The sequence below is a fragment of the Ursus americanus genome, chromosome 5, assembly GCF_024610735.1.
Source record: "Ursus americanus isolate L20-20 chromosome 5, mUrsAme1.1.p, whole genome shotgun sequence".
Classification (NCBI taxonomy): Eukaryota; Metazoa; Chordata; class Mammalia; order Carnivora; family Ursidae; genus Ursus; species Ursus americanus.
Genome location: NC_142131.1, coordinates 87,110,903 through 87,135,647, shown reverse-complemented (window position 1 = coordinate 87,135,647; position 24,745 = coordinate 87,110,903). Strand labels below are relative to the sequence as shown.

Genomic DNA, 24,745 nt, shown 5'->3' with positions numbered 1-24,745 from the left:
CTCTGGCATTCATTTCTTGGCATGAGTACCGCTGAGTACAACACCGGGCAGAGTCTTCTTTCTTCACCTGCAGAAACGACTACTAGATCGGAGATAGATAGTGACAAGGCTTGAGCACCTGGCAGGTACAGACGCGGTTGGTGAAAGGGTTTCCATCGAAAATGGAAGCCAGCATACCCTCCTCTTTATTTTTTGTGTGGTATGGACCACGTTTATAAAACCTAATTTGCTAATTATGGAAATCTTCTTTGTAATTTATGCCAATGATCAGTAATTATGTGCGTGAATATGCAAGACAGCAACTGTGCCTCGTGCATTTTTGTATCTCAAGCATCAAGCCAAGGTCAGAATTACAGCTTGTTCATATAAACACTTGTGCTTTTAATATTTCGCCTTTAAACGCAATGTAACAATTTCAAAATATAGTAGAAATATCAGTGAAATCATTTTGTGACTCCAGGTACACGAGTACTCAATCGGTCTTTTGCAATTTACAATTAGTATCTATCTAGGAGGATTATTTCTCTCCTCTCTCCTCTCTAATTTTGAGTCATCTTAGTGATTGCTCTGATGTGAAATTATTGCTTATATGATTTGCCTTCCTTTGCATCCTCCACAGAAATCTCAGGAGGGTTGTTTCCCTTTAGGATCTGACATCTCTAGAGAATGGAAGAAGACCAAACAACTCAGGCAACCTAATAGCATAAACAACTAAAGCCGTCTAAGAACTCTACAGGGGCTTAATGCTAATTTTCTAACCACTTGCAAAGCTTTAAAACTCCCTGCAGTTTAGTGTGTGAGAGGAACGCTGGGATCGCGTGGGGATTTGCGTTATCTCCTCTCCCTGGGCAGCAAGGGGAGGGATGTGTTTTTCTGGGGTGGCAGTTTCATCACCCCATCTCAGGGACTGCGGAGTGCTCATCCTCCCTTGTAAGGGAGCCTGTCCTTAAGCTGAATACTTACTTCCTCCCCTGGGTCAGTATTTCAGGGAGATTACATTCCTTTCTCTCTTCATTTCCAAGTTATATGTGAAAAGTTACATTAAATCCAATGCCAATATTGATTTGGTCAAATAATTCAGTTGTGCAACTAGTTTGACCACGTCCCTAGAGATTTGCTATTTTAACTAAACGGGGGTTTCCCAGTTCACTTTTTTTCAGAAAACCTTACCTTTTTTTGCTTCCCAAATTACCCACCTATGCTTTCCCAAGCCCTTGTATTAACTTAGGGAAGAGTTAATGGCTACATCCTCTCAGGTTTCACCAGATGGTGCTAAAAATAATCTGTATATGGGCTTATGCTGCTAGCAATAAATGGAATCCATTAATTTTATTGATACAACAATATTCAAAGAACTGTGCTTTGTACACTGTGCAAAGCATTCTAAAATCTTGTCTTCAGTGGTTTTGCAGTTTGTTTTTCCATTGAGAACTCTAGATCCTTGATCGGGGCAACGGCTTCTATTCCTGTTGGCCATCTCCAGCTAGAGAGTGACTTAATGTACAGGTTTAGGTATTTCTGTTTGCCTTGTTTCATTTCGTATCTGTCACCAGCATCATTTGTCTTCTGCCATCTGTACTGACCATTCTCTATACCTCCAGATTTCCCCTTCCAAAACTAGAACACAGGCATTGTTCGAACGTAGACAACTGAGGCAGGAGCGGGATGTTGTTGATGTGCCACAAGAGCAGGACGAGTAAGAGATCCACCGCTGGCTTTTTGTAGCCCGTGAACTCAGCTGACCCTCCGCTTCAGACTCTGGGTGAGGACAAGGGCAAGCGCCTTCCTTGATCACTGCTTTCCTTCTTGGAGGAATGCCCTGGCTGCCCTCTTCCACCACCTGCCCCATTGACACAAGGCGTTGACTCTGGGAAGTGACTTCATCAATCTAGGGACAACCTCTCGTCCCAGACCTACTCATCGTTTCTTCTGAGAACTTGGTGCAGGTCAGTATAAACAATGGTGGTGCTGCAGTGAGGGGAAAACTTACCCAAAAAAGACCTGCTGGCAAGTGTATTTCATTTGAGGTCATGGGCTCCCAGAGCACTGTCCTAGAATACTGATGATTTTGTAAGTTTAAACATATGAGTCTTATGTTTTTGGAATTATTTTGTTATTTTTTCCTAGCAAATATTCTGATTTTCATTTTAAAAAAGAAGCTTTAGAGTGCCTTTAAATACAAGTATTTTAAGGAATGCTCCGAAAAACCCCGTGATACAGTCATTAATATTTCCTTGTAAAAGGAAACCAGTTCTCGTGATCATACTGGGATCCATGGGGTGTGTGGACCTACACCTCAGATCCCAGGACAAAGGGCTTTAAATGCTCCTGCAGTCCCACAAACCTGACTAACAGGCCATTGCTATACAGGTAATCAGGGAGGTGGATGGTTAGGCAAATGTATTTTTCAGATGTGTGATAAGCTTTCTAGATTTCTATGCACTTTTCTCAATATTTAGTAGTCTGTTTGAACATAAATTTCAGGAAGCTCGAGAGTGTTCAGACCAACCCCTGCAAACTAATACAGTATTCAGAAAGTCCTAACAAAGAGCACATCTGGCATTATTAACTGTGTTCTGTGGCAGAGGACGTGGGCGCGGAGAGCTGGAATTCACTCAAGGGACCTTCCTTAAACATGTGACCTCTAAGGTGTGGTGACTGAGCTCAGGTCACATGGACTTCTCAGCCCCGTTTCCAATGGCCAAACCATTAGAACACATGTCTGACAATTCTGGGGCTCCTCGGGAAGCATGCCGTCATTGGGAAATGTGCAGCTTACCTCCCTTCCAAACATCTGACTTCTCCTGAGGTCACAAAGGTCTCCTCTCCCCATGTAATTGTCTCATCCCATCTGCAATACCACCACCCTCAGAGCTAATAACGGGGGCATGAGAAGTGGGCAAACCTCTCTAGACCTTTGCCAGAGTAATTACACAGATGGAAACGTCCTCCTGTGTGAAGCTCATGGCAGAAGCCCTCTTGCTCTGTGGTGAGTCTGTAAATACACCTTTAAAATATTGATTGGTGGGGTGCCTGGGTGGCTCAGTCAGTTAAGTGTCTGCCTTTGGCTCAGGTCACGATCTCAGGGTCCTGGGATTGAGCCCTGTGGCATGCACACTGCTTAGCGGGGAGTCTGCTTCTCCCTCCGCCTCTTCCCCTGCTCATGCTCTCTCTCTCTCTCAAATAAATCAGTAAAATCTTTACAAAAATAAAATATTGATTGGTTATGAAAAGGAATGGTAACATTATAAGGATGTTTGTACCTTGATGAGATAGCTGTAGGTCCAACAACTTTTTGTGTTCATGGACCTAATGTTCAGGCAACCCAAGGGCAATTGAGCCCAGGAAGCTTACTATTCCTAACCAAACCCACAGGATTTGGTTGAGAAGACTGAATGCTGTTTACTAGTAGAAGGGACAAGGGGTCCCCGGGAGGGCTGGACTATTGTCATTGAGGGTATGGCATTCAGGCCAGCAGGTGGAAAGCAAGTTGGCAGAGCAGGGTGGACGGTGGGAGGACGGTTAGCTGGTCCAGGGGGTATGAGAGGCCCACGACCTCTATGCCGGAGTGCCTGCCACCTACAGGAGGAGCTCCCACACCAGAGAGGGGGGACAACTTTCTTGCGTGTTTCTGAAAATGCCCAAGGGGATAATTATGCCTCTACTTTCTCTTTCCTTAATTCCATTCAGATAACTCCTGTGACTCTGCTGAGATCATGGATTTTGGTTTAGTATCTTTAAGATATCAGACTCCAGACCTGGACCAAAGCAGTGTGTGAACACATGGGGCAAGTGTTGAGTTCGTCATGCTAAGACAGTACAGTGCTCTTGCACGCACGCACACACACACGAACATGCGAGGTGATGGGTGTGGGGATGAGTTAGATGGCGGTTCCTTTCACAGAGCGTACATTAAATATCTTACAATTTTACATGCCAACCTCAATAAAGCAGACATACATATGTGTGTATGTGACTCATATACAAATAAGTTCTAAAAATCTGGAAGAAGAAAGTAGAGAAAGCAAGTTTATCAATAACCATTGATACAATTATTTTTTTTCTTTAATAGTCTTTTTTCTGTAACAAATGTGTATTGCTCTTATGCTGAGTTGTTTTAAAGTAACTAAATAGATAACAAGCCCTCATCTTTAGGGTATCACTATTCAGCTAAAAATAAGAAAGAAAAGTAAAAGTGTTGTCCCCTTTATGTGTGGTAATTACAAATCAAATGTTACGTCTCATTACAACGTGGTTTTTAAATTTAACTTTAAAAAAAAATTGGTGTGAAGAGTCTTCTACTAAAAAAAAAAAAAAGAGAAAATATTCCTTGTGTCCATATTATATTTTCCAAACTTGCAATTCATGCTGACGTACTTTAGCTCTTGGTATGCATTTCCAGCAGGAGCTCTGCAGAGATGGTGTGCTCATAATATACTCCATTTCCAAGCCATCCCTTAAGCTAGTTTGTCTACCACTTTCAATTGATTTTTTTTTTTTAACCCTGGCTCTCATTGTCCTTTGTGTATGGCTTCACCTCAGACAGTAACTTCTTCCTGAGTTTAGGGTCTGTAGCTCTTTCTGATTGGACCACAAGTGGACATGCCTCACAGGTAGGCATGCGTTTACAGGCGTGCGACTCCCAATTTATGTCTTATTCTAACTTCTCCAGCAGCTAGCTCCTTGTCAACCCCAAGCAAGTTGATGGCAAGAAACTGTATACGTACGGCTAGCATTTAATTGTCGATATGGAGGACTTACATCTTTTTCTGTTAATTTCTGAATGTTAGAGGAGCTCACAAGCCAAATATTTGATTGGTGTCTGTTCAATAATGTAAATATTTAGTTCACTCTCAATGAAGCAATACAGGTTAACCACCACACCGTCATCTCCCAAACCTGCTACAAAAGTAAACTTGCACAATGATTCTTACTATTTCCTTCAACTGACCCATTGCGCAGAGTAGTATGTTGAGCTGGAATGTGCAAAAGAACGTCCCTCATTTCTGCTCACTCTGTGAATGCCCGTGGCAGGGAAGAAAACCCCCTCACCTCTGCACGGTCCAGTCTGCTTTTGGTCTCTTGGGTAACTCGACCTTCATCACTGGGCCAGGAGACTGGACCAAATCATTCGCAGCTCAGAGTCAAGTAAATTCAGGGCTGTTTTATTTCAGGGCCCCAGGCCGTGACTTTCCTGACTGCGAATAGGTAATTTAAGTATTTTATGAATTGATGCTGTCTCTCATTCCTGTCTATACCTCAGAGTAATTCACCAATACATTTTTTTCCCACTTGAATTTATAATCATGGAAGCATGAGAGTTGATGCTATTAATGGAAGCTATTGTTCCACAAATTTTAGAGGATAATTTCTCAGTGAGCAGAGAAATAGGCTCAAAGTTAGTGGATTCTGACAAAATACAAAAGTATTTGCCTTTTTTTTCTAAATTACTTTATTGTTAATTATGTCAGTAAAAGCTTATTTTTTAAAAGATCTATCCACTTATCTCACTTAACCAGATTATAAGATATTGAGGAAAAAGTTATAGCTTTCATTGCTTTACAGACAAATATGTTATTAGCACCTCAGCTTACAGTTCCAGCACGTTCACCTCCGCGAACAGGTTTATCAGCCAAGAGTGATGGAAACGAGTAACTTGAGCTCTGGAGGAGACTTCATTCTGCTGGGGTTCTCTGACCGGCCAAAGCTGGAGACCATCCTGTTTTTCATTAACACGGTTTTCTACCTTCTGGCGGTGGCGGGGAACTCGACCATCATCTTCCTCTCCCTGGTGGACCCCCGACTGCACTTGCCTATGTACTTCTTCCTCTGCAATCTGTCGCTCCTGGATCTCTGCTACACGACTAGCAGCGTTCCTCAGATGCTGGTCCACCTCTGGGGCCCCCGCAAGACCATCACCTATGTGGGTTGTGTTGTCCAACTCTTCGCTTTCCTGTCTGTGGGCGGCACTGAGTGCATTCTCCTTTCAGTCATGGCCTATGACCGCTTCGTGGCTGTCTGCAAGCCCCTGCACTACCTGGCTGTCATGCACCCACGGCTGTGCCTGCAGCTGGCGGCTTTTGCCTGGCTCAGTGGGATCGCCAACTCCGTGCTCATGTCCCCACTGACGATGTCCCTGGGGCGCTGTGGCCAGCGCCGCATCAACCACTTCGTGTGTGAGATGCCAGCCCTCATCCGCATTTCCTGCGTGGACGCCAGCCGCGTGGAAGGCCTGGCTTTCTTCCTGGCCATCCCCATTGTGCTGGTGCCTCTCGCCATGATTCTTGTGTCTTACGGCTATATCGCAGCTGCGGTCGCGCGCATCCGGTCGGCGGCCGGGAGGCGCAAGGCTTTCAACACCTGCTCTTCGCACATGGCCGTGGTGTCCCTCTTCTACAGCAGCATAATCTACATGTACATGCAGCCTGGGAACGTGGCCAGCCAGGACCAGGGCAAGTTCCTCACGCTCTTCTACTGTCTGGCGACCCCCACTCTGAATCCTTTCATCTACACGCTGAGAAACAAAGACGTGCAGGGGGCGGTGCGCAAGGTTCTCGGGAAAGACTGCGGCGTGTGCGGCGCGGGAGTGCGCTGAGCGAGGCTGGCATCCCCGCGCCCAGGTGCGTCGGTCCGCGGAGACTGAGGCGCTCCGGTGCAGGAGCAGCGCACAGGGCCCGCCAGACGGGGAGGGTGGGTGCGGCGGATCCTAGACTGAAGCATGGGGGTCTCTGCTTGCAGGGGCTGGACAGGACCCCTGTCGTTCCAGGAGACGGCGTTAACCGCAGGAGATACTGTGCTGCTGGAACGGGAAGTGCTACTTCCTCTCTGCTCAGGGGCGTCTCACCTGAGACAGTGGTCTTTGCAGCGGACCTGTGGCTCGGACGCCAGGCACCTGTAATGTCAGTACGAAGGCAGCCGTCAGGGAGAGGACCGCAGGGCAGAGCACGTGTGCGCATGTGTGAGGGGGTGCTGGGATGCTGACGTTCCGTCCCATAAACCCTTCTGAGAGGAACGTTCTCGACCCCCCTGGAGATGGTGCTGTGACTTCCGCGGGCTGCTGTCACGTCTTCCTGCCCTGCTTCTCCAACGACAGTGGCTCTTTAAAATGTCAGGTCATGTGCCACTTGTTGATCATTAAATCAACTTAACGAGCACTCACGGCAACAAGGGAAGAGAACATTTCAGAGACGATCACATAGGGTAGGGTTAGGTCAGTTGTGTGCGTGTCTATCAGACGTGTTCCTCACAGCGAACCATCGACACAGACGTTTGAGAGTCACGGCCTTAAAGAGTCGTTACTGCAGCAAGCTCCCACGCAGGCAGTCCATCTGCACTGGGGGAAAACACAGGGATGCAATTCTTTCTTCTTTTTTTTCTAAAGAAGTTTTTAAAATTTCAGTTAGTTAACATACAGTGTAATATTAGTTTCAGGAGTGATTCATGGCTTCCACCCATCACCCCGTGCTCGTGACAGGTGCCCTCCTTGTCCCCATCCCTGCTTCCCCCACCCCCCACCTCCTCCCCTCTGGTGACCAGCAGCGTGTTCTCTAGAGTCAAGAGTCTGTTTCTTTATTTGTCTCTTTCTCTTTTCCCCTCTGCTCATCTGTTTTGTTTCTAAATTCCACATATGACTGAGATCATAGAGTGTTTGTCTTCCTGTGACTGACTTAGCATAATACTCTTCAGCTCCATCCACATCCCCACACTTCCCTACAACACCTGGTGTCTATCACAGGTGCCCTTCTTAATGCCCATCACCCATTTAACCCACCCGCACCCCCATGCCCCTGGTCACCATCAGCTTGTTCTCTGTAGTTAAGAGTCTGTTTCTTGGTTTGTCTCTCTCTTTAGGATTACCGTTCTTACTAATTCAAGAACCGAGGGTCACAGAAGGAGATAGTAGCGTGGGAGCACGTGGACGGGAAGAGGGTGGAAAGCCATGAACCTGCAGCTGCACAGGCCAGAGTTGCCAGGATAAATGATGCTTATGATGAGGGTGATGATGCTAATTATGATGAAGTGGACCTGTACTTCATTAACTCATGTGTTTTCACCTTCTGACAGTTCTGAAGTAGGAACGATTCAACATTCAGTGGGAAGGCGGAGTTCACTTTGGGATATTTTTTTCTCAGATTTACAGCAAAAGGTGAACATGAGAATCTTTAAGTTGTAAAAATTGATGAAATTAATAAAATTTCAATGAATTCTAGGAACTAATTAGTCTCTATAATGGTGAACTAGGCCACGGCACCCAGGTATTTGATCAAACACCATTCCTGATGTGGGTGTGGGTATTTCTTAGAAGAGATTAATGTTTAGATCAATAGACTTTGAGTAAAGCAGATTGCTCTCCATTATGTGGTGGGCCACATCCGATCAGTTGAAGGTCTTCAGATAAAATAGAGATTCCCCTAGGAAGAGGGAATTCTGCTTTTAGACCACTGTTGGACTTCAGCTGCAACATCAACTCTTCATTGGGTCCCCAGCCTGTCCTGCAGATTTTGAACTTGCCAGCCCACAAAATCACAAGAGCCATAATCCTTAAAATCTCTACTTATCTACCATCTATCATCTATTTATCTATCATCTATCTATCTATCTATCTATCTATCTATCTATCATCTATCTATCTATCATCTATCATCTATCTATATGTACATGTTCTATTGACTCTGTTTCTCTGGAGAACCTTAATACTTTCCAAAAAATAATAAAAAATTAAGTATGTGTGGATTAACTTTTGCATAAGTTTTACTTATTTTTTTAACCCTAGATTCTTTAGGTTCATACTCAGTTTTCATATTTCTTCTCTTATGTTCAACCAACCATCTCCTTGAAGAGAAGCTTTGCTTTTATTTTCTGTCACAACTTCCTCACTGGATTTATAGAAATTAAAAAAAAAAGTGGGTATTACAGAGAATGAGGAGGGCAAGTTAGTATATGTGTATACTACTTTGTTTTCTGATTTCTCCAGGTAAAAGGAAGTTCGTTGTAATCTTTGTGTCTTTTATGAAATCTCTGACATTTTTTCATGGTTTTGCCTTTTGGTGGTTTTGACACATTTATATTTATATGTACTTGGCATTGCAAGTTGTAAAGATAGGCACAGGTACTCTGGGTAGCTTCTGGTGCAATGTCATGTACCTGTCCTGTGGTCCTATATAAACGACGGTACTAAAACCAGGTTTTAGGCTATGTGAAAATAAGTCATTTAGGATTATTAATTTACTTTTTTTCATTTATATTTTTGGCCAAGAAACAATCCTATAGCACCATTTTAACTGTTTAGAGAATCCACGCAACTTTTTTTTTTTTAAGAAAGGTATCCCTGAAATAAGATTTTATTTATTTATGTGAGAGAGACAGAGAGTGAAAGAGCACAAGCAGGGTGAGGAGCAGAAGGAGAAATAGAGTGCCTGCTGAGGAGGCATGTGGGGCTGAATCCCGGGACTCCAGGACCATGACTGAAGGCAGACGCTTAACCAATGAAGCTACCCAGGCGCCCCACCCAGTTTTTATATACCTGCAGTATTAATTATAACAAGATTGATAAATGTCAATTAGGATAAGGTTGTAAGCATTTTCAGCCATTTATGAAAAACATCACTGATAAGTATCAGTGAGCATAAATAATTTTGTCTAATAAATATTCTGACATACACAGCTTCCCATAGCTAATGTACATAGGAGTTAAACATTAAAAACTTCTATGTTTTACCAAAAAGAACTTGAAAGCTTTTGAGTAAATGTATGTAGACACACATTTTTCTTCATTATGACAAAATACAGATTTAGAATAGTTGCATTGTTGGATCATTTTTAGTTATGCTTTAAATGTACCCCCTTCCCTTATAAACAAAGGAAATCTCTGTGCGAGCCTCTTTCCATCACAAACGATTTCACGTCAAAGTGTTCTCAAGATTTGACATTAAATGTGATTCCAGTTTGTACACATGGTTCCCAATAGGATTTTAGTTAAGGTCTATAATATCTTTAGTCTATGCAACTGTACCACTCTATCTTGCTTCCTTTTCTTTCTTTCCATTTATTTATTTCATATATATATTCAAGAATAATTAGCATATAGTGGTGTATCAGGTTCAAATGTACAATATAGTGATTCAACAAACAATTACCTACATTACCCAGTGCTCATCATAAGTGTGCTTTTAACCCCTTTTACCTATTTCACCCATCCCCCCACCCATCTTCCTCTGGCACCTACTACTTTCTTCTCTGTATTTAAGATTTTTTTTTGTTTGTCACTTTTATCTTTGTTCATTGGTTTTGTTTCTTAAATTCCACACATGAGTGAAATCATATGTATTTGTCTTTATCTGACTGATTTAGTTTGCTTAGCATAATACACTCTACTTCCATCCAGGCCATGGCAAATGGATTATGGTTTCATATCTCATATTTGGGTCTTTAATCCATTTTGAGTTTATTTTTGTGTATGATGTAAGAAAGTGGCCTTTCATTCTTTGCATGTAGCTGCCCAGTTTTCCCCATGCCATTTGTTGAAGAGATTTTTTTCCATTGTATTTTCTTGCTTCTGTTGTTGTAGATTAATGACCATAAAAGCATGGGCTCGTTTCTGGACTGTCTGTTCAATTCAGTTGATTTATGTGTCTATTTTTGTGCCAGTACCATTTGTTTTGATCTCTAGAGCTTTGATTTACTAGAGTTACATATAGTAAGTCTTGAAATCTGGGATTGTGATCTCTCCAGCTTTGTTCTTTTTCGAGATTGCTTTGGCTATTTGAGGTCCTTGGTGGTTCCACACAAATTTTAGGCTTATTTGTTTCAGTTCTGAGGAAAAGTGCTGTTGGTGTTTTGCTAGGAATTGCCTTAAATCAGTAGACTGCTTTGGGTAGTATAGACATTTTAACCATATTTGTTCTTGCAATTCATGAATGTGGAATGTCTCTCCATTGGTTTTTGTCATCCTCCATTTCCTTCATCAGTGTTTTAATAGTCTTCAGAGTACAAGTCTTTCATCTCCTTGGTTAAGTTTATCCTTAGGTATTTTATTATTTTTCTGCAATTGTAAATGAGATTGTTTTATTATTTTCTCTTTCTGCTGCCTCATTATTGCTGTATCGAAATTCAATAAATTTTTATACACTGATTTTTGTATCTTGAGATTTTATTGAATTCATTTATCAGTTCTAGCAGTTTTTTGGTGGAGTCTTTAGGGTTTTCTATATATAGTATCATGTCATTTGCAAATAGCAAAAGTTTTACTTTTGCCTTACCAATTTGGATGCCTTTTATTTCTTTTTCTTTTCTTCCTTTTCTTTTCTTCCTTTTCTTTTCTTTTTTCTTTTCTTTCCTTTTTTTTCTTTTCTTTCCTTTTTTTTCTTTTCTTTCTTTTCTTTCCCTTCCCTTCCCTTCCCTTCCCTTCCCTTCTTTTCTTTTCTTTTTTCTTTTCTTTACAGTACTATGTTGAATAAAAGTGGTGAGAGAGACATCCTTGTCTTGTTCCTGGCCTTAGAGGCAAAGGTCTCAGATTTTCACCATTGAGTATGATCTTAGGTGTGAGTTTTTCCTATATATGACTTTTATTATGGCAAAGTATTTTCCCTCCAAATCCACTTTGCTGAGTTTTTATCATGAATGGATGTTGAATCTCGTCAAATAATTTTTCTGCACCTGTTGAGATGATCATATGGGTTTTTATCCTTTCTGTTGTTTATGTGGTACATCACATTGATTTGTGAATATTGAAATGTGTTTGCATCCCTGGAAATTATCCCACTTGATTGTGGTGAATGACATTTTAATGAATTTTTGGATTAGGTTTGCTAATGTTTTGTTAAAGATTTTCCCACCTATGTTCATAAGATATTGATTTGTGTTTTTCTTTTTTGTAGTATTTTTATCAGGTTTTGGTATCTGGGTAATGCTGGCCTAATAGAATGAATTTGGAAACTTTCCTTCATCTTCTATTTTTGGAATAGTTTGAGAAGAATAGGTATTAATGCTTCTTTAACTGTTTGGTATAATTCATCTGTGAAATGATCTGGTCTTGGACGTTGTTTGTTGGGAGTTTTTTGATTACTGATTCAACTTCAAATTTTCTATTTCTTCCTGATTCAGTTTTGGAAGATTATGTGTTTATACAAATTTATCCATTCTTCTAGGTTGTCCAATTTGTTGGCACATAATTTTTCATGATATTGTATTTCTCTGGTGTCAGTTGTTTCTCCTCCTTCATTTCTGATTTTGTTTATTTGAGCTCTCTCATTCTCTGTGTCTCCATTTTATGAGTCTGGCTAAAGGTTTATCAATTTTGTTGATCTTTTCAAAGAACCAGCTCCCGATTTCAATGATCTGTTATATTGTTTTCTTCATCTTTATGTCATTTATTTCTACTCTGATCTTTATTATTTCCTTCTTTATACTGACTTCAAGCTTTGTTTGTTCTTTTTCCAGCTCCTTTAGGTGTAATGTTAGGTTTTTTTGTTTGTTTTGTTTTTTAAAGATTTTTCTTGCTTCTTGAGGTAGGCCTGTATTGCTATATACGTCCCTCTTAGAACTGCTGTTACTACATCCCAAAGATTTGGACCTTAGTGTTTTTACTTTCATTTGTCTCCATGTATTTTTTTAAAATTTTCTCTTTGATTTCCTGGTTGACCCATTCATTGTTTAGTAGCATGTTATTTAACCTCCACGTATTTGTGCTTTTTCCAGATTTTTTCCTGTGATTGATTCCTAGTTTTGTACTGTTGTAATTAGAAAAGATGCAGGATATGATTTCAATATTTTCTAATATATTGAGAGTTGTTTGTGGCCTATCATGTGCTCTATTCTGGAGAATGTTCCACATGCACTTGAAAAGAATGTGTTCTGCTGTTTTACGATGAAATGCTCTGAATAGATTTGTTAAGTCCATCTGGTTCACTGTGTATTCAAAGCCCTTGTTTCCTTGTTGGTTTTCTGTCTCAATGATTTGTCCATTGATGTAATTTGGGTGTTAAAGTCCCCTACTGTTATTGTATTACTGGCAGTTTCTTCTTTTACTGATAATAGTTGATTTATGTATTTGGATGCTCCATGTTGGTTGCATAAATAGTTACGATTGTTAGATCCTCTTGTTGGACTGTCCCCTTCACCGCTATGTAGTGTCCTTTGTCTCTTGTTTCAGTTTCTGTTTTAAGTCTATTTTGTCTGATGTAAGTATGGCTACTCTTGCTTTCTTTTCACTTCCATTTGCATGACAAATGTTTTCCCATCCCTTCACTATCAATCTGTAGGTGTCTTTAGGCAGCTTATAGATTGGTCCTGATTTTTTATCCATTTAGTCACACTATGTCTTTTATTTTTCACCCTATATCTTTTGATTGGAGCATTTAGTCTATTTATATTCAAAGCAATTATTGATAGGTTTGTTCTTATCATCATTTTGTTACTTTTTTATAGTTGTTTTTGTAGTTCTCTGTTCCTTTCTTCTCTTGCTCTCTTCCCCTGTGGTTTGATGGCTTTTTAAAATTATATGCTTAGATTCCTATCTCTCTATTTTTTGCATATCCATTACAGGTTTTAATTTGTGGTTACCATTAGTTATATACGTATATATATAACTATATATATAACTATATATATATATATATATATAAAACATCCTTTGCATATAGCAGTCTATATTAATTTGATGGTTTCTTAAGTTTGAACCCACAATAAAAACACTAAATTTTTATTCACCCCATGCCACACATTTTACATATATGATGTCATACTTTATATCTTTTTTATTTTGTGACTCCTTCGGCTGATTTTTGTATATATAATTGATTTTACTGCTTTTATGCTTTAACCTCTGTACTGGTTTTAGAAGTGATTAATCTGGGGCGCCTGGGTGGCACAGCGGTTAAGCGTCTGCCTTCGGCTCAGGGCGTGGTCCCGGCGTTATGGGATCGAGCCCCACGTCAGGCTCCTCCACTGGCAGCCTGCTTCTTCCTCTCCCACTCCCCCTGCTTGTGTTCCCTCTCTCGCTGGCTGTCTCTATCTCTGTCAAATAAATAAATAAAATCTTAAAAAAAAAAAGAAGTGATTAATCTACTACATTTATTATGTTCTCATTTACTGTGGAGTTTTTTTCAGTCCTAGTTTTCTTTCTCCTGATTATGGTCTTTTCTTTCCACCCAAAGAATTTCTTTTAATATTCCTTTTAAGACAGTTTTAGTGGTGATGAATTCCTTTAACTTTTGTTTGCCTGGGAAACATTGATCTCTCATTCTGTTCTGAATGGTAGCCTTGCTGGATAGAATATTGTTGGTTGCAGGATTTTTTCCTTTCAACAGTTTGATTATATCATGTCACTCCCTTTTGTCCTGCAAAGTCTTTGCAGAAAGATTAGCTGATAGTTTTATGGGGTTTCTCTTGTTTGTAACTATTTTCTTTTCTCTGCTGCTTTTAAAATTCTCTTTATCACTACTTGTTGCCATTTTATTTTTTTTATTTTTATTTTTTTTAAGTACTTGTTGCCATTTTAATTATTCTATGTCTTGGTGGGGACCTCTTTGGGTTGATTTTGTTGGGGGCTTTCTGTCCTTCTGTATCTGGGTGTCTGTTTCCTTCCTCAGATTAAGGAAGTTTTCAGCTATTATTTCTTCAAATAAATTTTCTACCCCCTTTTCTCTCCTCCTTCTGGAATTCCCGTAATGCAAATGTTATTATGTTTAATGATGTTGCTGTGTTCCCTTAAACTAGTCTCATTTTTTATTATTCCTTTTTTTTTTTCCTGTTCAGCTTGGTTGCTTTCCATTACTCTGTCTTCCAGCTCACTGAACCATTTTCTGCTTCCTCTAGTATACTATTTATTCACTCTAGTGTAGTTTTAATTTCAATTTTTGAGTTCTTCACAACTTATTGGTACTCTTGTGTGTTTTCTTTGTTGAAGGTCTCACTGAGGTCCTCCACTTTTTTCTCAAGTTCAAGATATCTTTATAATCATTACTTTGAATTCTTTGTTAGGCATTTTGCCTATAGATGAAGAGAACAGCGTTCAGCAAGGTGGATTTATTAACTGAGAACACATTGTCACTAAGGAGCCAGGTTCCACAGCAAGTATGACATAACCTAATGCCATACTCCAAAGCCCTGTGCTCCATGGCTTTTGTTCATTATGTACACAGTGGTGTTGGTCCTATAAAAATGTGAATTCTCCTCAAATTAATTTACACATTTAGTACAATACCAACAAAATCTCAATGAGATAATTTTTGCAGTTAGTAGGAAGGGACCCTGTTATGACATTTAATCTGGTAAAACAAAACATTGTAACAACCATGAAAAGTCTAAATTGAAAAAAAAGAAAGAAAGAACAACAATCCATGCCTTGATCTACTAAATATTGAAATATCCTATAAATTCAGTTACTAAAAGCATGTTACTCATATAGAGACTAGTAAATATTACCTGATCAGAATTGATATTCCCCCAAAGAAATGTATATATATTGGAAATTTAGTGTATGGCAAAGGTATAATAGAAGGACAATGGTGAAAATATAGCTAATAAAATTAATTGGGAGCTCTTAAATAAACATTTGGAAATATTATCACTTCTTTCTTTCTTTCTTTCTTTCTTTCTTTCTTTCTTTCTTTCTTTCTCTCACACACAGTCATTGCAGATGGAATGGATTCAAAGGCTAAGTATAGGGCGCCTAGGTGGCTCAGTTGGTTAAGCATCTGCCTTCGGCTCAGGTCATGATCCCGGGGTCCTGGGATTGAGTCCTGCGTCAGGCTTCCCACTTGGTGAGAAGTCTTCTTCTCCCTCTGACCCTCTCCCCTCTCATGCTCTCTCTCTCTCACTTTCTCTCTCTCAAATAAATAAATAAAATCTTAAAAAAAATAAAAGGCTAAGCATAAAATAAAAAACTGTAAAGCAACAAGATAAACATAATCTCTAAGTACAACTTCAGGCATCCAACTATAAAATCGTGTCCTTTCCCAAATAGTCTGAAAAGACAAAACAATATTCACCTGGGGTCTCTCAAACCCTTTATTACTGGGGCGCCTGGGTGGCTCAGTCGTTAAGCATCTGCCTTCGGCTCAGGACGTGATCCTGGTGTTATGGGATAGAGCCCCACATCAGGCTCCTCTACTGGGAGCCTGCTTCTTCCTCTCCTACTCCCCCTGCTTGTGTTCCCTCTCTCTCTGGCTGTCTCTCTCTGTCAAATAAATAAATAAATAAATAATCTTTAAAAAAAAATAAAACCCTTTATTACCTAGACCTCTGGGTCTCTCAGAACTCACTACCTTCCAGCCACACCAGACCTTTCCACATATGAATCTCTTCTTCCTCTAAACCTTTGTACTCCTTCCTCTTGTGAGTTCCTCTACACCCTCGTTGTGAGTCTCCCTCCCTCATTTCATCAGGGAGAGCTCACTGGGCAATTCCCAGATCTCTTGTTACTTCTTCTAGGCTCACTCCATTGGATTGTTGGTCTTCTTCACCTATATTCTCCATTGGCTTGCTTACTTGGTGAACTTGTACATCTCTTAAAAGCAGTGACACCATTTCCTTGCTCTTGCATCTCCAGACAGGCTACATACATAAAATATGTTCAAATAATAATAATTCACTGAATTGATTGAAATAAGGAACACAAAAAGTCACATGTGCATGATTGACAAAGTTTAATACACAAAAAATAAAACTTTTGTACCACAAAGAAAATAAAAATAGCAAAAGTGTAAACACCCCACTGGAAAAATTATTCATTGCTTATATGATGACGTAGCAAAATAGATTTATACAGCAAAAGTAAGAAAAAAAAGGAAAAAGAAAATAAATCAATGAAGACCACAAATAGCCCCAGAACATTTCAGAAGGTGTTAAAACTCACTCTTGATCAAATAAATCGATAATATGTAAGATTGATAAGCAAAGACTGAAATATACAATCCAATGTTAGTGAAATTGTGACTATATGTCTTTCTAAATGTGGTTGGTAAAAGTCTAAATTTATTGTTTCTGAAGGAAAATTTGAAGATGTCTATAAAATATAAACATATGAGCATCATTTGACTGAGTATTCTAAGGTCCATCATCTAGAACTAGTAGTCAAGTTTGCAAGGATTTTAACACATGCAGATTCAATGTAGCTTCATTTCTAATTGTGAAAATGGGAGAATGCCTTTGGTAATTAGGTTTTCAGGATACATGTGCACAGCATATATTGATATGAAAAATATATCTATGACCTTGTCAGTGATGAAAATTGCCAGGAAGTCCTGAACCTGCTCTCTGGTTTGGTTCCTCAATTCTTGCATTCCTCTCTTGGAATGAGGAGCTTTCTATGTTGAGTGTGTTTATAATTTTTAATCTTCACATTTTTGATACCATCTGCCTCCTGACACTTCATCCACTGTTCTGTCCCAAACTGGAAGACAAATTGGTGTGTGCTGAGATTGAGGAAATCACCTTAGTTTGGGTGTCCTCAAGGCAGAGGCTGCGCCCAGTGCAGTTGTTCTATGATCCCTAAGAGCAGGAATGCAGGGCAAGGGCAAAGATGGATTTGGCCTTAGCCAAGAATGACTGGTGCTCTGTCCCAAGGGGGCCAGAGAGATTAATGAAATTCTGATATTATGATGTAATAAAAAACATATACATTGGTCTATTTCTATAGTCCACAATTCCTGGAATATAACTCACCAAACCCTTGTAATTTCCTCAGTGATTAGAGCAATAATCTTTCATTATAATATTGTTTTTTTTCCCCTTGGTTCCTGAAATATTTACAGAGATAAAAGTTAAATGGCTGTCATTTGTTATTTATATAAAAAAATCCCTTTCAACCACACTTGAGCTTACAGCAATGAAATGACTTTTGGAAAATCTCTTGATAAACACCAGATCAGGGTCATTGCCAGGTGACCACTCACATGATTAGAAAATTGGAACTTTCAGTCTCCACTCCTGCCCTGCTATCTGGGGTGGGGAGAGTGGCTGGATGTTGACTCAATCACTAATGGCCAATGATTTCCTCAATCATGCCTAGGTAAAGAAGCCTCCATAAGAACACAAAAGAAAGGGGTTTGGGGAACTTCTGGGTTGGTGAACAAGAACCTGTCCATGGGTCCAGAAACTCCTGTGCTTGGGACGCTTCTGGACCTCACCCTATGTATCTCTTCATCTGGGTATTTATTTGGATCCTTTAATATCCTTTGGAATAGACCAGTAATCTAGTAAGTAAACCCTTCTGAGTTCTGTGAGCCAGTTTAGTAATTAAACCTGAAGAGGGAGTTGTAGGAACTTGATTTGTAGCTGGTTGTTCAGAAGCTCAGGTGAGTACCTGGACTTGCAATTGGCCTCTAAAGTGGGGGTGGTTTTGTGGGACCGAGCACTTAACCTGGGGAGTCTGACACTATCTCCAGGCAGAGAGTAAACAAATTGGGTTGAATTGTAACACCCAGAGAGTTGGTTGGTGTGAGAAGAACCCCCACATAGAAATACATCTCAGATCAGTCCCCTGAGGGATGAAGGGGAAACACATCTCCATCAGCTTCTGTTCCTGTGGTCAGTCTGTCTTCATTTCCAGGCTGTGCATGCTTAAATTCAGCACCATCTTCACAGCAAGCAGTATGCAAGGAGATCCAGGAGGGGGGACCCATGAAGGGGTTCTGGGGTGATCCAGGATCTGTTGGCTTCTCTGAGAAGCCATCCAAGATTGTGCAACTTATTGCAGCAAGAGGAACAGGAGTGACAAGAGAAGCAATGGAATCTAGAATGTTCTGATGTGTTGGGCAGAAAAGGGACTCAATAAACGAAGGTAGGTGGTTGGTTTCCAGTATGGCATGTAAGCATCTTTTCTCCTGTTACTCTGACTATAGGACTTATACCCAAATACAATAAAAAAAAATTCACTCTATTTAGGAAGACCTTCCTTCACTCATCCTCAGGCTGCACTGCCTCAGGGTTGCTCTGTTGGAGGCTTCCCCAAGTTCTACTGGACGTGGGGCCAGAAATTGTGTAATAGTTGGTGCTCATTTTGCTTACTTTGGACACCAATCTGAGGCACAAATCATACTTCGAGTATATCTTCTTGGATTCCAGAGAGGATATCTTAATTTCATGTTAAGTATTTAGGTAACAGTAGGGTTAGTAAATGACCCATCAGCCTGGGCGCTGAAGGAAAGTGAAGGAAAATACGAGTAATGGTTATCATTCTCTGTGCCAGACAGGGGCTGAGAGAAGAGCAGGGCACCCTGTGCTGTCCTTCATGCTTCTGCGAGGACCTCAGTGGTTGGCTCTCCCTGAATAAACAGATGAGGACTTGCACTGCTATCCTGAGTTGAGATCTAGCTTTGAGATCAGGAAGCTCCTGCATGTTTGGGAAAATGGGGAGCCCCAAGGGTCCTCCTGCCGCTTCCTTGCTGCTGTCTTTGGATTCTCTAAAAGCTTGTCTACTGAGCTTGAACACAAACACAAGCAGGCAAACCCCATTGATTTTTCATTAATCTTTCCAAGTAGTTAGGGAAAGTTAATATTCAGATTGAAGTTTTTTTCTTCAGATTGAAAATTTTTATGTAATACTTTAAAAATTATTTTCTTTTATTTTTTTCTTTTCATTTTGTGGGTACTAAATCAAATAAAAAATGTTAATGGATTCCATTACTCCCTTCCTGAGTCATGGACTAATGTTATGTATCTCTGACTCCAAAGGTAACTGCTGCCCTACTTTCTTACTTCTCTTCCCCTGTCTCTAAAGTCCCTTACTTCTCTTCCCCTGTCTCTAAAGCCCCTGTCTCTAAAGCCCACAACATTTATGCTGTGTAATGTTTACCTAATTATCAAAGGAGGAAAAAACATGTGCCATTTTATTGCTGAAACTACATTTTATACCAGCATCAGAGAGAAGAGAACATAATCATACTATGGTCCTGTTGGAATGTCCTAAAAGATAATGGTAAAAGGAAGCTTTCCCAGCGGGCAGACTGAAGTAAGTTCATCTAAATGGATGAAGAAGATGTGGAATATGCATACAATGGAATATTACTCAGCCATAAAATGCATATAACCTTGCCATTTGCAACAATGTGGATGGAGCTAGAGTGTATTATGCTAAGCGAAATAAGTCACTCAGAGAAAGACAAATACCATGTAATTTCACTAATATGTGGAATTTAAGAAACAAAACAGATGAACACGGGGTGGGGGGCAAAAAGAGAGGCAAACCAGAAAACCGTCTCTTAGCTATAGAGAACAAACTAATGGCTGAAGGAGGGGTGGGTGGGGGTTGGGCTGGATGGGTGATGAATATTAAAGCGGGCACTTATGATAAGCACTGGGTGTTGTTTCTAAGTGATGAATCACTTAATTCTACATCTGTAACCAATATTACACTGTAATAATATGTTAACTAACTGGAATTTGAATTAAAAAATGGAGAAAAATGTAAAGGCAGTTAATCTAGTTGTTTATTTTTCTATTGTTTATCATGGAAGGAAATATACACTTAAGTTTCGATATGCATTGATTTGGAGGCTTTGGCTAACAGGTTGTTCTTTTGTTCAGGGATTTGAAGAGAACAAGACTGGAAAATTAATAACAGGGAAATCTTGGGAAGAGGATGCAATGAACTTCTTGAAAGGGGCATAGGGCATGAAGATATCTGTGTTCTACAAAAATGTTCAGAGAATGATCTTGATAGTAAGGTAGATGAGATGACTCTCCAAGGATGTATCAGCCAACCCTTTTTTCTTGCCATTAGGGTTTCTCCTGGGCCCATGAAAAGCTGAACGTGGAAACAGAGACAGAGACTCAACATTATGAATTTTCTTTAACCAAGGTTAGCCTCTTATTTGGCACATTCACAGGGCTCTGGGGCCCCACTCATGCCACGTGTATTGCATTAGACTCCTTTTATCATGGATTAAGTAGTGTTTGTCTTTGTAGGGGTACAAAAATATGCTGGGTGCAGTTCTGTCTTTCCTGAAGTAACCATATACAGAAGGGACTTTACAATGCCTTAACCACCACCATGGCATCTCACACAATACCACCTGTGTCCAGGGAACATATTTTCAAGAAAAGGGAGAGTAGCATCAGGGTCACTATTGGAATTCATGATTCTTACTTCATATTTCAGTGTTCAGAAACGGCAGCCTAGTAGATCGATGGAATAGACCACTAAAGGTTCAGATATGGTGTAAGCTGAGAGACAATGCTGTACAGATAAGCACTACTCTCCTACAGGAGCAGTGCATGCCCAAAGCCTGCAGTCAGCACGTGAGGCCACCTTCCCCATAACTTGACACCTGGATCCAGAAACCAATGAGTGTGACAGGAGTGTCTTCACTCACTGCTATATGTTAAGAGTCTAGTTGAAAATATTTGCTTGAAGAATGTCACTGAAAATTTTCGGTTGGTGAGTGTGATGGTTAATTTGATGTGCGCCCTTGGCTTAGCAATCGTACCTACTTTTTGTTCAAATAGCCTAGATGTTGCTATAGAGATATTTTTTAAAGATGTGATTAACACTAAATCAATAGACTTAAAGTATTTTATCTTCTAAAATATTGGTGGATCTCATCCATCCAATGAAGGCTTTAAGAGAAAAGACTGAGCTCCCATGAAGGTGAGGAAATTCTGACTTCAGACTGCCTTTGGACTCAAGATGAAACATTAACTCCTGTCAGAATTTCCAGCTCTCTGGCCTGTCCTGCAGAATTTGGATTTGTCAACCCCCAAATCACATGAGCCAATTCCTTAAGATTAATCCCCATTCTCCATCTTTCTTTTCTCCCCTCCCTCTCCCTATCCTCCTCTCTCTCCATATCTATGTATCTATCTATGTCACCTATATCTGTATCTATATAAAATTTGCACAGCTGTTATAGAATGTTTCAAGGGAAATAATTGGGGGAGAAACTTCTAGTACTTGCCCAATAGTCCTAGACAAGGAAACATGCAACATTCCAATAAAGCTAAGACATCAAATATTCAAATCCCACATGAGTTAAAAAGGGTGAATATATGGTTCACCTCACCCAGGTAAGATGCTGGAAGGAGGTTAGGGGGACATGGATTGGGTGGTGAAAGAAAATAGCTGTGGTAAAAAAACTCTTATACTTATCAAGAGTTATGGGGATTGTTAGCAGCTATATTTTATGTTAAATTATTGTCCCCTTCTATATTACTAAGTTATGTGAAAAACAATAAAGTGGTAGCTATCATTTTAGGTCTCAAAGAGCTTATTCCTTAACTGATAATCACTTCTTGTGATATGGTAACCAATAGGAGTTTCTATGTACTTGAAGTTGGAGATGTGAACTTTCACCTAAATTAAAGACCAGGATAGAGACAGAGAGCAATGAAGATGGACTCTGCCCCAGTAGCTTCACTCTCTACTTTCTCTAACTTGCTCTGTGCTCCACCTGCAGGGACAACACCAGCGGGACCTTAGCCTTTAGCTTGTGGTTGCATTCAGACAATGGGGGGCCATGCCAGGAGGTAGTAAGGATGGAGTAGAGTTGCATTAACATATTGACCCCTGCTTTTTCTTCCTGGGAATGCCACATCTGGGTGTTTCTCTCCCCTAAAAATAACAGCTCCTGTTGAACATCTGTCCCCACACAGCCCTTCTGTCCTCCAGTTCCTGTAACTGCTCCTGTCCTCTTGCTTTTGTCCATAAGTAGTATGGTCCCCATTGGGACTAGCCCAGGTTAATATACTACCCCTGGAAAGTTCCCTAGAGTCTGACCACACTCTAGGTGATTTTCTCTTTATTAAAATTATTCAAATTACCCAAATTATGTATCTGTTTCTTGGTGGGATCCTGATTAACATAATTGCCTGTAATTGGTTGACAAGTTTAATTTTAAACCCAGGTCCTCTGGTTCAAATCCAGACTCATTTCCATTCTTCTTCATAGCTGCAGTGGGGTGGCAGTTGGAAGACCATTTTGGGTTCTATTACCTTATTAGCTCAAAGAAGAGGAGTGCACACCCTTTTCTTCACTTCAGAGGGAGAAGTGGTACGTGAGTACCACTCCTGAGTCTGGTACTTGCAGTGCTTTATAGAGAAGTATAGGGTAGTACAATATGGAATAGAGAATCAAAGAAAACAAATAGGTATGATATAATATTTGGTATGCAGGTGGATTTCATTTTTTAAGGCAGATTTGTGAAGTAAATTGAATTGTATCAACAATCTGTTTCCCTCTCCAGCTGCCAGTATGTGGGCAATGTTTGTAAAAAAAAAAAATGCAATTCTTGTAATATTTTCCCCAAAGATATATATTCTGTGGAGTATTTTAAGAAAATGGTTCAATAAAAAAAAGAAACTTACATACATCCTGTAACATAGCAAAACATAAAATAAAAATAGCCTGATATGTCTACAAACAGAAATAGTTGGAAACCAGGGAATATGTACTGATTAGATTGTTACACATTATTTTCAAAAAACATCATGAGACTGTGTCAGTGTGAACATTTTTGTGTCATTTAATGTAGAAAGTACTCAAGAAGCAGCAGGGGTACTCTGAAACTGACATCTGGATTAAAATATGAGCTTCCTGCATCCAGGCTCTGTCAATTTGGGCCTCAGTTCCCTCATTTATAAAATGGGGACAATGATGGTGCCTAATTAATAACTTCGCTGTGAAAATTAAGTGAGTGAAGCCAGGTAATTTTTTTAGAAATGTGCCTGGCAATACTGAGCAACTATGATGTCTCAGTCCCTGGGATCGAGCCCCATGTCAGGCTCCACGCTCAGTAAGGAGTCTGCTTGAGATTCTCTCTCTCCTTCTCCCTATGGTCCCCCCCTACCCTGCTCACGCATGTGCTCTCTCTCTCAAATAAATATATAAATCTTAAAAAAATAAAAGAATGAATGTATGTATGCTTGGATGTATGAGAAAAGTAAGCAAATGTACAAGTGAGTGAATGAAAACATCTTTACATATCAGGCAAAAGGAAGACCTAGAGTTGAACAGGAAAATCACTGGCTCAATAGTTATAGATAAATCAGTGCAGCAAATTATTGATGAAATCACTGACCTGCTGGAAATCTGATTACAGTTCTACTCTTGAGATGCTTGCATTTTCCAATTCCTCCTCCCAAAGAGGTGTGAACTGTTTCACTCCCAACACTTCTGACACTGAATGTGTGAGATTTTTCCCACCGACAACCAATTCTCCAACTCTCTGGACACCTATATTAAATGAAATTTTGACACTAACACCCAGAGTTAGCACCGACCCCTGAAGTTTGAGGGCTCATTGGCAAAATCAGGTATGATAGAAATGGCCTCATTCTGAATAACAAAAGATGTACCCCTCAACCAGATCATTCAGGAAATTCCAAGAGTCCTAGAAACTCTGTATTATCAGACACAAAGAGCAAATTTACATATATATTTCTTATTTACCGCTAGGGGTTACAGGCAAAATGGTGAATATGTGTATAATAGATAGATCTAGAGTTAAATCTCAGCATAAAATCTTAATAGTTTTGTAATTGCTTAACCTTTATGAGATTAATATTTGCCTTCGCAGTTGTTACACATATTAGGAAAAACATGTAAAAGACTTTACACAGATCATCATCTCCAAAGGCAATTATTATAAATGATTAACAAAATAACAATTAACATATATATGGCTATACAAGCAATTAACGATAAGCAAATTAGCATATATATTACATGTATACGACAATATAAACAACTAACAAAACAATAGGATTATTAGCAAAAAATAAAACAGAAAATACTGTATCTTTACCTTGG

At 39.9% G+C, this 24,745-nt stretch overlaps 1 protein-coding gene across 1 annotated transcript; it reads left to right on the top strand.

Moving 5' to 3' along the window:
* The first annotated feature begins 5,641 nt into the window (after window positions 1–5,641).
* On the top strand, window positions 5,642–7,819 carry LOC123796518 (putative olfactory receptor 2W6). The gene is made up of 2 exons (XM_045804028.2): window positions 5,642–6,550; window positions 7,802–7,819. Exons 1-2 carry the CDS (start codon window positions 5,642–5,644, stop codon window positions 7,817–7,819), a joined length of 927 nt encoding a protein of 308 aa, XP_045659984.2.
* The last annotated feature ends 16,926 nt before the right edge of the window (window positions 7,820–24,745 follow it).

Excerpts from the sequence above, each read along its gene's own strand:
- LOC123796518 (XM_045804028.2), top strand. The coding sequence starts at position 5,642 with ATGGAAACGAGTAACTTGAGCTCTGGAGGAGACTTCATTCTGCTGGGG.